The following is a 13,339-nucleotide window of genomic DNA, read 5'->3' as shown; positions in this document are numbered from 1 at the left end:
CTGATTCTTTGTCAGTTATATATTCAAATCACCCACTACAATGTAACACACAACTATTCCACTTTCTATTTTCTTCCTCGAACCCAGATATCACAAGTTCTTTTTCATGCAAAAAGTCTATAAGAGGTTTCCAATCTTTAGTAAATATCAACAACAATTTTTCTGTAATTAAATGTAACTCTTCCATGGTAGGAAGAGTTTTATATACTTTTATATACTTTTAAGTATATAAAAGTCAGGCAGCTGTGATCATATATTGAAATAATGTTCCATGGTCCTTTTCTAATTGTATTTCCATCATTCCCACCAGGAAAAGTTCTGTCTTCAATGAAATGTTAACCTTTAAAATCTTCTGCATCAATGTATCTACTGCATGGGTTTCTCAAAAATACTTCATGTCAGATGAATCTCATTTCTTTCTTTTTTAATGGAGTTACAAGCTTGGTGGATCAGGGGAATGCTGTGGACATAGTGTATCTTGATTTCAGTAAGGCTTTTGACAAAGTCCCCCATGATATTCTTGTGAGGCAGGTGGTAAAATGTGGGCTGGAAGAGGTAACTGTTAGGTGGATTTGTAGCTGGTTGACTGACCAAACCGAAAGAGTACTCATTAATGGTTCCTCATTATCTTGGGAAAAAGTGACAAGTGGGGGGCTGCAGGGTTCTGTCCTACGCCCGTTGTTGTTCAATGTCTTCATAAACAATTTGTATGAAGGAACTGAGAGGATGCTCATCCAATTTACAGATGACACCAAACTGAGAGGGGTAGCTAATGCCACAGAAGACAGAATCACAATTCAAAATGACCTTAACAGATTGGAGAACTGGGTGTAAGCTAGCAAAATGAAATTCAGTAGGGACAAATGTAAGGTTCTGTATTTAGGCAGGAAGAACCAGATACACAAAAATAAGACGAGGAACACCTGGCTTACTAGCAGTACATGTGAAAAGGATCTAGGGGTCTTGGTGGACCACAAGCTTAACATGAGTCAACCTTCTGATGTAGCAGCAAAAAAGCTAAGGGATATTATAGGCTGCATCAACAGAGGTCTAGTGTCCAGATCAAGGGAAGTAATAGTACCGCTCTATTCTGCCTTGGTGAGACCACACCTGGAATATTGTGTCCAATTCTGGGCACCACAATTTAAGAAGGATGCTGACAAGCTGCAAGGTGTGCAGAGGAGGGCGACCAAGATGATCAAGGGTCTGGAAACCAAGCCTTATGAAATACGATTGAAGGATCTGGGTATGTTTAGCCTGGAAAAGAGGAGACTGAAAGGAGATATGAGAGCCATCTTCAAATATTGAAAGGGCTGTCACATGGAAGATGGAGCAAGCCTACTGCTTCATTTTTAAAAATGATTCCCCCCCCCCACATACAATGGCATAAATTGGCAAGTAAATGAAATATGTAGTGAGAACTCAATCCTTGTGGCCCTGTTTACACCAGAAACCTCAATGGAGTGTGTGGGACTTCTGTCAGCAGAGCATATCTGGGACTGGTGTGTGATCTACCTTTATACCACAAATGACAGAAACAGGGCTGTATCCTCATGTAACACGAAGATTGTAGTTGCAATAACTTATGTATTCTATTTTTATGTCTTTTGTCTATTGCAGGCTTGAAAAATTACACTCTTCAGAATGTTTTATGTTTGAAAACATAATAAAGATCATCTAGGAAACAGTAATTCAGTGCAATTAAAACAAAGCATCTGCCAAACCCACGGCAGCTTCTCTGTCACACTAGAAGCTAGAACTTTGCTACATTATTTTACGAAAATTAAGCCTGGGAGGAGACCCAGTAAATACAAAGCTATTTTCCTCTTTCTGGTATTGTTTGAGAAACGATGGAATGAGTATTCTTGTGTAATACGATGCAGTAACAGTTTGGGATCCTCACGATTCCAATGTAGGACCTGATTTGCACGTGCAGCATGAGGAACATCCCAAAGGAGATGGTGTTGGACTTTCGGAGGAAGAGAGGGGAACTAGCCCCGTTGTATATCGGGGGATTGTGTGGAGAGAGTCACTTCCTTTAAACTCCTGGGAGTTTACTTTAGTGAAGACTTCACTTGGAAAAACAATATAATTCAGGTGGTTAGGAAGGCCCAACAGAGACTCCATTTTCCCAGGGTCTTGCGGAAGAACAATGTTAAACAACAATTGATGACCTCCTTCTACTGGTCCACAATAGAAAGTGTCCTCTCAAATTGTATCACAGTGTGGTACGCTGGCTTGACAGCCACGGACAGAAAGTCTTTACAGAGGGTGGTGAACACAGCACATGATATCATGGGCTGTCCCCTGAGCCTGCTAGATGACATCGCAAGGGATCGTTGCCTCAGGAGAGCGAGGAAAATTCCCAGGGACGATTCATACCCTGGCCAGCACCTCTTTAATCTTCTACCCTCACGCAGGAGATATAGAAGCATAATCAGTCGTACCAACAAGCTAAAAAACAGTTTCTATCCGTGGGCTGCTGAACGGAAAATAATACAGTGCAACTGACTTTGGGGGTTGGTGTGTTGTGCGACAAGCACACAGAGTGCAATGAGATTGAGTGTTTGTGGGGGTGGGGAGGCTCGGTTAATTTCGTTGTACACAGGTTGTACATTGACAATAAAGGTATTATTATTATTATCATCATCATCATCATCATCATCATCTATGTAGTGTACAGTCCATTTGACTCACTTTTACCTCATTCCCATTCATTTTGCTGCATGTGCAAACCAGGTCTTACAGCGGGGTCATTTACCTGTGTAATAACACAACCACAGATGTGCACATTAAGTACGGATGGACCTATCCCAAAGTGATATATTTACACCCCGTGTTTACAGCATCATCTCTTCTGATCTTGCTCATTAGCGTGCCTGGTTTATCCACTTGCATCAATGACCCAATTCTGATCCATCGTCTACACAGCGATTTTTATGCCTGCTCAACTGGGCGATATCCTTAGATGCCCTTTGCAACTGCAGCTGCAAAGATTCTGCCTATTCCCATATTTTAAAAATACTTTGCATTGCCCGCATCCTATCCTAGAAGTAGGAAATCCATCGGCTAAGAAGACAGAAGACAGATTGAGAGATATATTTGACTTAGCCATTTTCAGTAAGTCAGGTAAGTTTTGATTGGGACTCGGCTGTTTATAGAGAACGCAGTACAGGCTACTGATATCTAAACCAGCTGTCCTGACTGAATAGGGCCAGTACCATATATAAAAAGCCCTATATGAAACAATGGTTTTGTGGCACCATGTGGGGAGCTTCTCTTCTCTACTGAATTATCACAGAGCAGCAGAAAACAGGGGAAAGTTCTGGTGAACACAGGAACACCTAAGACCATAGGAATGGCTCCAGTGGATCAGGCGAATGGCCCTTGAGTTGAGCATCCTGTGCTCGCAGAATCCTGTGCAACAGCCCCCTTCACACCTGGAATTAAGAGGAATACCATACATTAGGGATAGAGTAATTGTGACTGTGCCCTTGCAGTTTCTGTCCCAAGATCCTGGGCTTGGCAAACACTTGCTACGGTAAAGGTCAAAGAACATAACAGCATATTAACATCGCAAAACGCAAACGAGAAGCCACGAAGAAAACCCTTTGAAGAATGTGACAAATACCAGAAAGGTAAATGGCTTTATCGACCATGAACTCTTCAGCAAAACGAATATGGCAAAAATTCTTCTTGCTTTTCCGGATTGCTGTGATGTCACCGCACTGCTCAAAGACTTCCTGAATAATCTCCTCAGTAGCGTTTTCTGGCAATCCTCCGACAAACACAGTTTTACATCCAGGCGGCCTCTCTCTTGTTGAAGGTGGCGGAAGATCTAAGAGAAAAAATTAAAGTTCTCACCGGCTTTCTAATTCAGCCCCATAATTCATCTCGGACATAAAATAAATTGCTTAAATAAAAGTTTTAACACTGAATAATCAGAAAGGCATCTAATCAGATCAAGTCCTCACAGAACTTATTTGGGTATTAAAATATTAATCAGCTGACACCGCAGATTTCTGCCATTAAGATAGGAACTATGTGCTCAGTGCTCTTTGTTTTATCAGCTCCCAATTAATCAAAGCATGTTTTTTTGTTCAGGTAAAGAGCATCACAATGAACAAAAGGTGTTATATATATATATATATATATATATATATATATATATATATATATATAATATCAGTGTTTTTCAACCTTTTTTGGGCAAAGGCACACTTGTTTCATGAAAAAAATCACGAGGCACACCACCATTAGAAAATGTTAAAAAAAATTAACTCTGTGCCTATATTGACTATATATAAAGTAATTCTCTTGAATAGGAATCAAATAAACACAATTTTTCCCACGGCACACCAGGCAACATCTCGCGGCACACTAGTGTGCCACGGAACAGTGGTTGAAAAACACTGTTATATATTATATATATATATCTCAAAATGACACAAAACCAATCACATAAAAGTCTTCATCACAAAAAAACCTGGCGGGGTGTAGGGTGGGGAGAGAGTTTACTAAAAGAGGGTGAAGATTGAACCTGTGGTTACAGGAGCAAGTGAGGAAGGATCCCCTAGACGGGGACTGGGGCAAATATTGGACCTGCAGAGAAGTTTTAGCTCAGTGGCAGAACATCTGCTTGGTGTGCAGAAGAAGAAGAAGCCAGCTTCAGTCTCCAGGTAGGCCTGGGAGCGTCCCCTGGAGAGATGCTGGCAGCCCTCAGCTACATAGGACAAGGTATAAAGTGAAATTTCCCTATATTGTAGGATGCTAATATATCACCTCATGAGAAGGGAAGACTCCCTGGAAAAGACCCTGACGTTGGGAAAGATGGAGGGCACAAGGAGAAGGGGACGACAGAGGACGAGATGGCTGGACAGTGTTCTCGAAGCTACTAACATGAGTTTGGCCAAACTGCGGGAGGCAGTGAAGGATAGGCGTGCCTGGCGTGCTCTGGTCCATGGGGTCACGAAGAGTCGGACACGACTGAACGACTGAACAACAACAATATATCAGAGCTGTGCTAAGGAGAGGAAAGAAGGAAGGAAGGAAGGAAGGAAGGAAGGAAGGAAGGAAGGAAGGAAGGAAGGAAGTTTGCCTCATGTTATCCAAATTGTGAAGTCTTTTTCCCTGTGGAAACGCTAAGTGAAGGGATAACTAAATTGCCATTGTTACACTGGGTAAAAACCAATTAGGACAGCCTGAACTGGACTAGTGATTTGGAACATTAATTAAATTAACCAAGCACACTTACTTGGATTTGGAGGGAAGAGCGTACAGCTTTTGCAGTGAATTATTTCTTTGATGACAGGCACCTCCGCTGGCGGCGGCGGCTGGGCTACTAATCCCATACTTGACAACATGGGGTTAACTGGAGTTATTCCAGTGACCATGTTGATGTTTGGATCAAAGCCTCGTAAACAAATTGAATCTGCAAAGGTGGAAAATAAAATAGTCGCTTTAGCACCTTTGAAATGACTTTTGGCCTTCTTGCAGAGATCATCTGGCTTTAGATTTATTGTTAAGAAATCATTGTTTGCTCACATGCACCCAAAACCTAAACCTCACATTAACCTCCCTCGGCTTTTCAGCCAAGCACTGAGGCAGGGGGGAGGGTAGGTGAGAAAGCCCAACTATGCAGCAAGAAGGAAAGAGTATATAAATTTAGGATAGTACTGGATACTACAATCAATGGTCACAGTCCTGTGAAATTCTCAATGGCTGTGGAAAAGAATGGTGATGCTCTCAGGGGTGTAGCAAGGTAAATTGGTACCTGGGGGCAAAAAAAAATATTGTCACCTCCTCCCCAGAGGCGTAGGAAGGTCAGGTGGTACCTGGTGCGGAAAATTTCTTGTCACCCCCCATTGATTCCCCCCCCCCCCGCAAAAATGGTTTTACGTTATTTCATATTTTCTTACAAAGGAATAATAACAAGTAATAATACGGTAATAAAAAACTTTTATTTATATCCCACCCTCCCCGGCCGAAGTCGGGCTCAGGGTGGCTAACATCAGATACATAACACTGGTATAAAATCAAACAATAATTAAATTACCTCCTAAAAACATCTCAAAATCAAATTAAAGTCTAATTAGATGGCTTTCCACAGGGTTAGGGTTGGGAACAGTAAGTGCTCCACTGAACTGAAATTTCAGCCTTCACGGCATCTGAAAACAGCCAAGTAAACAGCTATTTTGGTGGAGGAGGGTCAAGATATTAACCGATATGCATGAAATTTCATATATAGCTATATAATCCCTAGTATAGTGAGATAAGACCTTTGGAGCAGGCATTTAAAAAAAAGTTTTTTATGAACCGTCCTATTAGGGCAGTAATTGTTCCTTGATAATTTGTCATTATGGAACATGGGGCGGCCCACCCCCTACGGCCCCCTTGCTACGCCCCTGGCTGCTCTTGTACAGGTTCAATTCATTTCACTGGTGCCTATGTGGGAAAACATCCAGCTAGACTGTATCCTGCACTGTAAGGCTGCTTTAATTAAAAGTTTAGATGGATAATCTCTGTCAGTATCGTTTGTACCCACATGAATCAGAAGGAAGAGGTTGTGTATAAGACTTGGCATCTTCTGTGTCACATCATGAATCTTTGCACCTGGAAGACAGCACACCTCTTGTGTCCTCCGCACACTGGTGCCTCTATCCTGCTCTGTAGGGAGTCACCTACCACCGCCAATCATCTCTTCCCCCTCTGGGGAGTGGCAGGAATCGTTCTGTACATTGTACCTTCCAAACCCACCTCAGAGTGTTCTGAGGTCGGCAGCTGCATGGTGCTAAGCACACTCTCCAGCAAGAGTTTAAAAGTCACAAAAGCAAGTAGGTGATCTGTATCTTTTTCCACCCCATGCAAACAGCTCAGATAAGCAACCAGCCTTGATCCAAAAGACACAGTCTCACTCTCTTCAGTCTCAGTTACAGGTAGATAGCCGTGTTGGTCTGCCATAGTCAAAACAAAATAAAAAATAAATCCTTCCAGTAGCACCTTTGTTGTTGTTGTTTAGTCGTTCAGTCGTGTCCGACTCTTTGTGACCCCATGGACCAGAGCACGCCAGGCACGCCTATCCTCCACTGCCTCTCGCAGTTTGGCCAAACTCATGTTAGTAGCTTCGAGAACACTGTCCAACCATCTCTTCCTCTGTCGTCCCCTTCTCCTTGTGCCCTCCATCTTTCCCAACATCAGGGTCTTCATGGATCACTGCCTTGTCGTGGCGAAGGGGCTTGAATTACTCAGGGAAGCTATGGACAGGTCAAGATGGACAGGTCATAGTGGAGAGTTTGGACCAAACGTGATCCACCTGGAGAAGGAACTGGCAAGCCACTCCAGTATCCCTGCCAAGAAAACTCCATGGACAAAGACAACTGGACAAAGTAGCACCTTAGAGACCAACTAAGTTTGTTCTTGGTATGAGCTTTCGTGTGCATGCACACTTCTTCAGATACGCTGAAACAGAATTCACCAGACCCTTATATATAGTGAGAGAGTGAGGAGGGGTATTACTCAGAAGGGTGGTGGGAATGGGGGATTGGCTGATAGGTGTGGAAAACCTGTTGACGACTGTTAACGACTGCAATTAGTCTTAAAGGAAAAAGCAAGGGGTGAGATGGCTAAAGATAGCTTTGTCATGTATAATGAGATAAGAATCCAATGCCTTTGTTCAGACCAGGTCTCTCCATGGTTTTAAGTTTGGTAATGAGTTGCATGGGGTCCACGGGGTCACGAAGAGTCGGACACGACTGAACAACAACATCGAGTTGCAATTCAGCAACTTCTCTTTCCAGTCTATTTCTGAAATCCCTTTGTAGTAAGACAGCTACTTTGAGATCTTGTATAGAATGTCCTGGGAGACTGAAGTGTTCTCCTACTGGTTTCTCTGTCTTGTGGTTCCTGATATCAGATTTATGTCCATTTATCCTTTGGCGTAGGGTTTGATCTCCTCCACCAAACCCTTGCAAACAGCCCTGTTTACATGTCCTGGTCATGAGCTTCTCACCCTACGACTACCCTCTCTGCCAAGAAACAACCGGTCTGTTGTTCTTACACTTCACTGGGTGTCTAGAGTGGGCTTTTTGAGAAGTGGATGGACCACTGCCTCTTTAAGGGCAGAGAGTACCACTCCATCATTGCAAATATGCACTTACCATTTCTCTGACCCATTCAATAAAGAAATCTTATCTTATCTGACCCATTCACACCATCCAGGCTAGCTTTAATAAAGCCAGGAAGGACAAGAATATAATGAGCATGTGGTTGGGCACATCGCTGCAAATATCCTGTCCACGTCCTAAGGCTGCATGAACTGGAACTGATTCAACACCAATGGGCTTGACGTTGTGTTAAGACACCTCGGCTGTCACTGTTAGAACAGCGGCATCTGCGGACCTTTGCCTGCAAAGTGTTTAGCCATCTGGTTAGGAGAAACCAGCCTCCAGATGACACAGGACACCTCTGCAGGATAGTTCCCCCTCCCCCAAGGGTGCAATGGAGGCAGCGAAGAAGGATCTCTTCGCTGTCCTCAGCGCCACAACTCTGAAGACGTGATCAATCAGTTCCTAAGTGAAATCTATGCCTTGCCCGGTCCATTTCGTCTACCGCAGCTCCTCAGGATACCAAGGGGCAAAATGACTCCACAGCACCGGAGGGCGCAATCGTGTCAATGGCTCTATGGGTCTCACCATTCCATAGTGAAACAAAGGCCTCAACCAGATCACCTGCTCTTAGAATCGCCCAGAGCAGTCAGGACTCCATCAGATTTGACCAGTATCTGAAGGTGGACCATTCTATCTGGTTCCCCAACCCTGCAGGGGAGAATCATTGCTGCAAGGCGAACCTCACCAGGAAGTGGTTTCGACCATGACAATGGGGTGATATTAACCCCCGTCCAATTTCCAGGGCCACCCCCTCCCCCCGGAGTGAAGACTGAATCAAGGGCACGATTTGCTCTATGCCAGAGCTTCCCAAACTGTGTGTCACGACACGTTAAGTGTGCCAAACACTCCTCCCAGGGCCGGAAAGGGGTTCGTTTAACCTCCAGTTTGCTGGTAAAACTGAATTGCTCTGTCGCAAAATGACGCAAAACGGAATTGCTGCGTCGCAAAATGATACATGTCTAAAAAGTGTGTCACCAACGTGAAAAGTTTGGAAAGCTCTGCTCTATGCATTAGAATTAGACCAATGATCATTTGAGGAAGCCATGCACTCCCAAGCAAGATGTGAGGAATCCTCAGTGTGGATGTTGAAGTGGCCCAAACCACAAAAACTCCAACATCACAGCTGAGACAACCTTGGTCATAACCGCCAGGGAGACTGATGAGAAGTAGGGTGGGTGGTGATTTTTACTGCATGAAAGTCATTCCTACCCCCCTCCCTCTCTCTCTCTCCCCCCCCCCCCAACATTACATAGGTAAAGCAGATGTCTGCTCTACAGCATCAAAAATTGTAAGACGATGAAACATAAAACAGCAGATTTTTTAAAATACTATAAAGGCAACTTCATGAGCCCGTTCTTTGTGTGTGGGGGGGGGGGGAGTTAGAAAAATGAAACTTGCTTGTTTCTTAAGAAACAATCCTTTCGGATCCTTCTGCTGGCAACACTTTGCAGCAATTTGATACCATCAATTATTCAGAGGCAATGGCAAGTTGTTTGGGCATTCCCAAAAGCTTTCGGATCACAATGCAGCAATATTTAATGGTAACATGAAAAATCCAGGGTTTGGCAGCTTGGGAGTTGTGGCTGAACTAATAAACGACAAAAAAAGAGCAAAGCTTGAAAATAAAAAACTATGCCTTGTCCTGAAACCACACGACAATGTTTCTCCTATAATGTAGTAACTCTGAAAAGCCCATAGAATACATTTTGGACGTGAGCACTTATTCATATTTTTAAACCTAAGGTTGCTGTTAAAAAGAAAAGTGGGGGGAGAGGACACAACCCTAACATGAGATCAGCTAAAAGAAGCAAGTTAGGATCAGGGAGATCTCTGGCTGAGCCAATGCTACAATTCTATGATTCTGTGTTTATGAACCTTCTTTAATGCACAATGAAACATGACCTTCTCCGTTGTAAAGTGAGTCTTCTAAGGAAAATAGTAACAAGGATTCCATTACACTTCAAAAGGATTCAGTGTACGTACATTTAATTTCCATTAACGCAAGCAGGTACAGTATTCACAAGCCCACATTTCTTAAGCGACACAACGTTCACATAGGATGCAATGCAACCAAAGGCAAGCACTTTTCTTGTCCTACTGAACTGTGGGAGATTTCGGCAAATGCTAATCTCTCCCTTTGAAATTGATGGGGTTCACAAGTGTTTACCGTATTTTTCGCTGCATAGGATGCAACGGACCATAGGGCGCACCTCGTTTTAAGAGGAGGAAACACGAAAAAAAAATATTTTTCTGGTTTTCCTCCTCTAAAAGCTCTGGTTTTTTGAGGATCAGCTAAAGGTTTTGCAGCTTTTTTGCAAAGGGAAAAACCCTGTTTTTTTGAGGATCGGCTAAAAGTTTTGCAGCTTTGTTTGCAAAGGGGGAACAGCAAAGCTCCTTTTGCAAAGGGGGAAAACCCCCATTTTTATGGGGTTCAACTCACATTTCTGCAGCTTCTAAAGGAAAGGGAGCCTTTTCTACAGTTTCCAGACAGATAATCTAATCAGCCAGTCACATGTTGCTGGGGAAACAAACAACCTCCCTCTGCAGCACATTCAACAACGGAGGCCAGGGCAAGAGGACAGGGCTGAAAGGGAGCGGGACTCTTATCTCTCTCCCGATCTCTTGCTGATCAGCTGCTGAGCGGGGTCCTTTCAACACCCCCTTTTCTCTTTGTAAAATAAAAAGCTTGATCCTCTTTTGGCCCCTGGGCAATTCAGCTCCAGGGACCACCATTCGCTCCATAAGACGCACAGATATTTCCCCTTACTTTTCAGGAGGAAAAAGTGCGTCTGGTGGAGCGAAAAATACGGTAGTTTTGACTGAACTGTATGACACATCTGTTATCTGAACCCAAGTAAAAAAAAGTCTCCATTGTCAACAGGTGGTCGCAGCCAGCATTCAGCCCAATTTTCACTGCTTCCCCCGTGCATTTAGTTTGATTTGGTCTATGGCTTATTATGGAGCACCCAGCTGCCTAGAACCTAAACTCCTGCTATGGTTCCATGAATACCAGCTGATCAAGGAAACAGAATACCTTCTAGTCTAGCCATCCTCAGACAGGTTCCATCCAGATATGATTTTGGACTACAACTGCCATCACCCCTGGCAATTGGCCATGTTGAGGGAGTTGAAGCAAAACATCTGGAAGGCATCAGTTTGGAGATCAATTTGTAGAAATGGGCACACTTGGAGCAAAATTCAGAATTCAGTATGAGAAAGTTTTGATTCCTCTGGGCGGCTTCCAACACAATATTAAAATACAATAATTCACCAGATATTAAAAGCTTCCCTAAACAGGGCTGCCTTAAGATGTCTTCTAAAAGTCTGGTAGTTGTTGTTCTCTCTGACATCTGGTGGGAGGGCATTCCACAGGGCGGGTGCTACTACCGAGAAGGCCCTCTGTCTGGTTCCCTGTAGCTTGGCTTCTCGTAATGAGGGAACCGCCAGAAGGCCCTCGGCGCTGGACCTCAATGTCTGGGTAGATCGATGGGGGTGGAGAGGCTCCTTCAGATATACTGGACTGAGGCCGTTTAGGGCTTTAAAGGTCAGCACCAACACTTTGAATTGTGCTCGGAAACGTACTGGGAGCCAATGTAGATCTTTCAAGACCGGTGTTATGTGGTCTCAACTGCTGCTCCCAGTCACCAGTCTAGCTGCCGCATTCTGGATTTGTTGTAGTTTCCGGGTCACCTTCAAAGGTAGCCCCATGTAGAGCGCACTGCAGTAGTCCAAGCGGGAGATAACCAGAGCATGCACCACTCTGTCGAGACAGTCCGCAGGCAGGTAGGGTCTCAGCCTGCGTACCAGATGGAGCTGGTAGACAGCTGCCCTGGACAGAGAATTAACCTGCGCCTCCATGGACAGCTGTGAGTCCAAAATGACTCCCAGGCTGCGCACCTGGTCCTTCAGGGTCACAGTTATCCCATTCAGGACCAGGGAGTCCTCCACACCTGCCCGCCTCCTGTCCCCCAAAAACAGTACTTCTTTCTTGTCAGGATTCAACCTCAATCTGTTATACACCATCCATCCTCCAACCGCCTCCAGACACTCACAGAGGACCTTCACCGCCTTCACTGGTTCTGATTTGAAAGAGAGGTAGAGCTGGGTATCATCCGCATACTGATGAACACCCAGCCCAAACCCCCTGATGATCTCTCCCAGCGGCTGCATGTAGATGTTGAAAAGCATGGGGGAGAGGACGGAAACCTGAGGCACCCCACAAGTGACACTCATCCCCCACCACCACTTTCTGAACACTGCCCAGGAGGAAGGAGCGGAACCACTGTATAACAGTGCCCCCAGCTCCCAACCCCTCTAGACGGTCCAGAAGGATGTTATGGCCGATGGTGTCAAAAGCCGCTGAGAGATCCAGCAGAACTAGGAAACGAGTTCCACATCTTTTCTTAATTCTTTTCCCATGTTTGCCTTTCTCCATCAATAATTTTTAAAAATGCATCTTGAGTAAGCAGCAAAATAATGAGAGTTGCTTCCTTTTCCTTTGAGTAAGACGTTAACATATGGTGAAATTCTCAGCCTCGCTGGTACTGACAATACATTTTTGTCTCTGGATGTTCTATTTGAAAATAACACACAAAGGAAACCTACTCAGCTTCCAGATGGTAAATTGTTTTCTATAGCAACTGTTACTATTTCTTGATGCGAAGACATTTAATTTGGTGTTTCTTGAGAGTTTTGAAAACCTGCATCAATTTAAAGTTTTTGAGTTGAGGTAAAATTCTAGATTACTTCTCCCCAATTATTTGCAGGCGGAGGGGATGCTTTTAATAGATCAAGCAGATATTCCACAGCAACATGATTCAGTGTTTTGTTCCATCTTTTTCAAGAAGTGGGAAGTGGTGGTGAGCAATCTCTTCAGAACCAGCCTCTGCTGAGAAATTCCGCTGCAGTGTGAAATTATATACACGTCTGCTTATTATTTTAAAAGTTGAGAACGAGTGAGAGGCAGCAATTCCCGGCAGAGCTAGTTCTCCCAAGCTTCATCTCTCAGCCATCCAACACAATCATCTAAAAAACCACACCCTTCTTCACATCCCCTTGGCTACTGCCAGCCTTTCAACTCAATCCAGCACGAGATAGCATTGCACGGAGGCAGGCTAAACAACCCAGCTTTAGACAAACATCTGCATCACAATGTACCATGCTCTGCCAGAGGT

At 44.1% G+C, this 13,339-nt stretch overlaps 1 protein-coding gene across 4 annotated transcripts in view; it reads right to left on the bottom strand.

Moving 5' to 3' along the window:
- ENOX1 (ecto-NOX disulfide-thiol exchanger 1) overlaps positions 1–13,339 on the bottom strand; it is a 104,200-nt gene that overhangs the window by 76,916 nt on the left and 13,945 nt on the right. For all 4 annotated transcript variants that reach the window (XM_033154287.1, XM_033154290.1, XM_033154291.1 and 1 more), the window contains exons 3-4: positions 5,255–5,431; positions 3,632–3,838 (exon numbers count right to left, since the gene is read on the bottom strand). In XM_033154287.1, coding sequence (XP_033010178.1) covers positions 3,632–3,838; positions 5,255–5,431 — 384 coding nt within the window. The remainder of the gene's footprint in view (positions 1–3,631; positions 3,839–5,254; positions 5,432–13,339) is intronic.

Source organism: Lacerta agilis, chromosome 7, assembly GCF_009819535.1.
Source record: "Lacerta agilis isolate rLacAgi1 chromosome 7, rLacAgi1.pri, whole genome shotgun sequence".
In the NCBI taxonomy this organism is placed as follows: Eukaryota; Metazoa; Chordata; class Lepidosauria; order Squamata; family Lacertidae; genus Lacerta; species Lacerta agilis.
The sequence above is the reverse complement of the archived record's forward strand: the minus strand, read 5'-3'. Positions and strand labels throughout refer to the sequence as shown.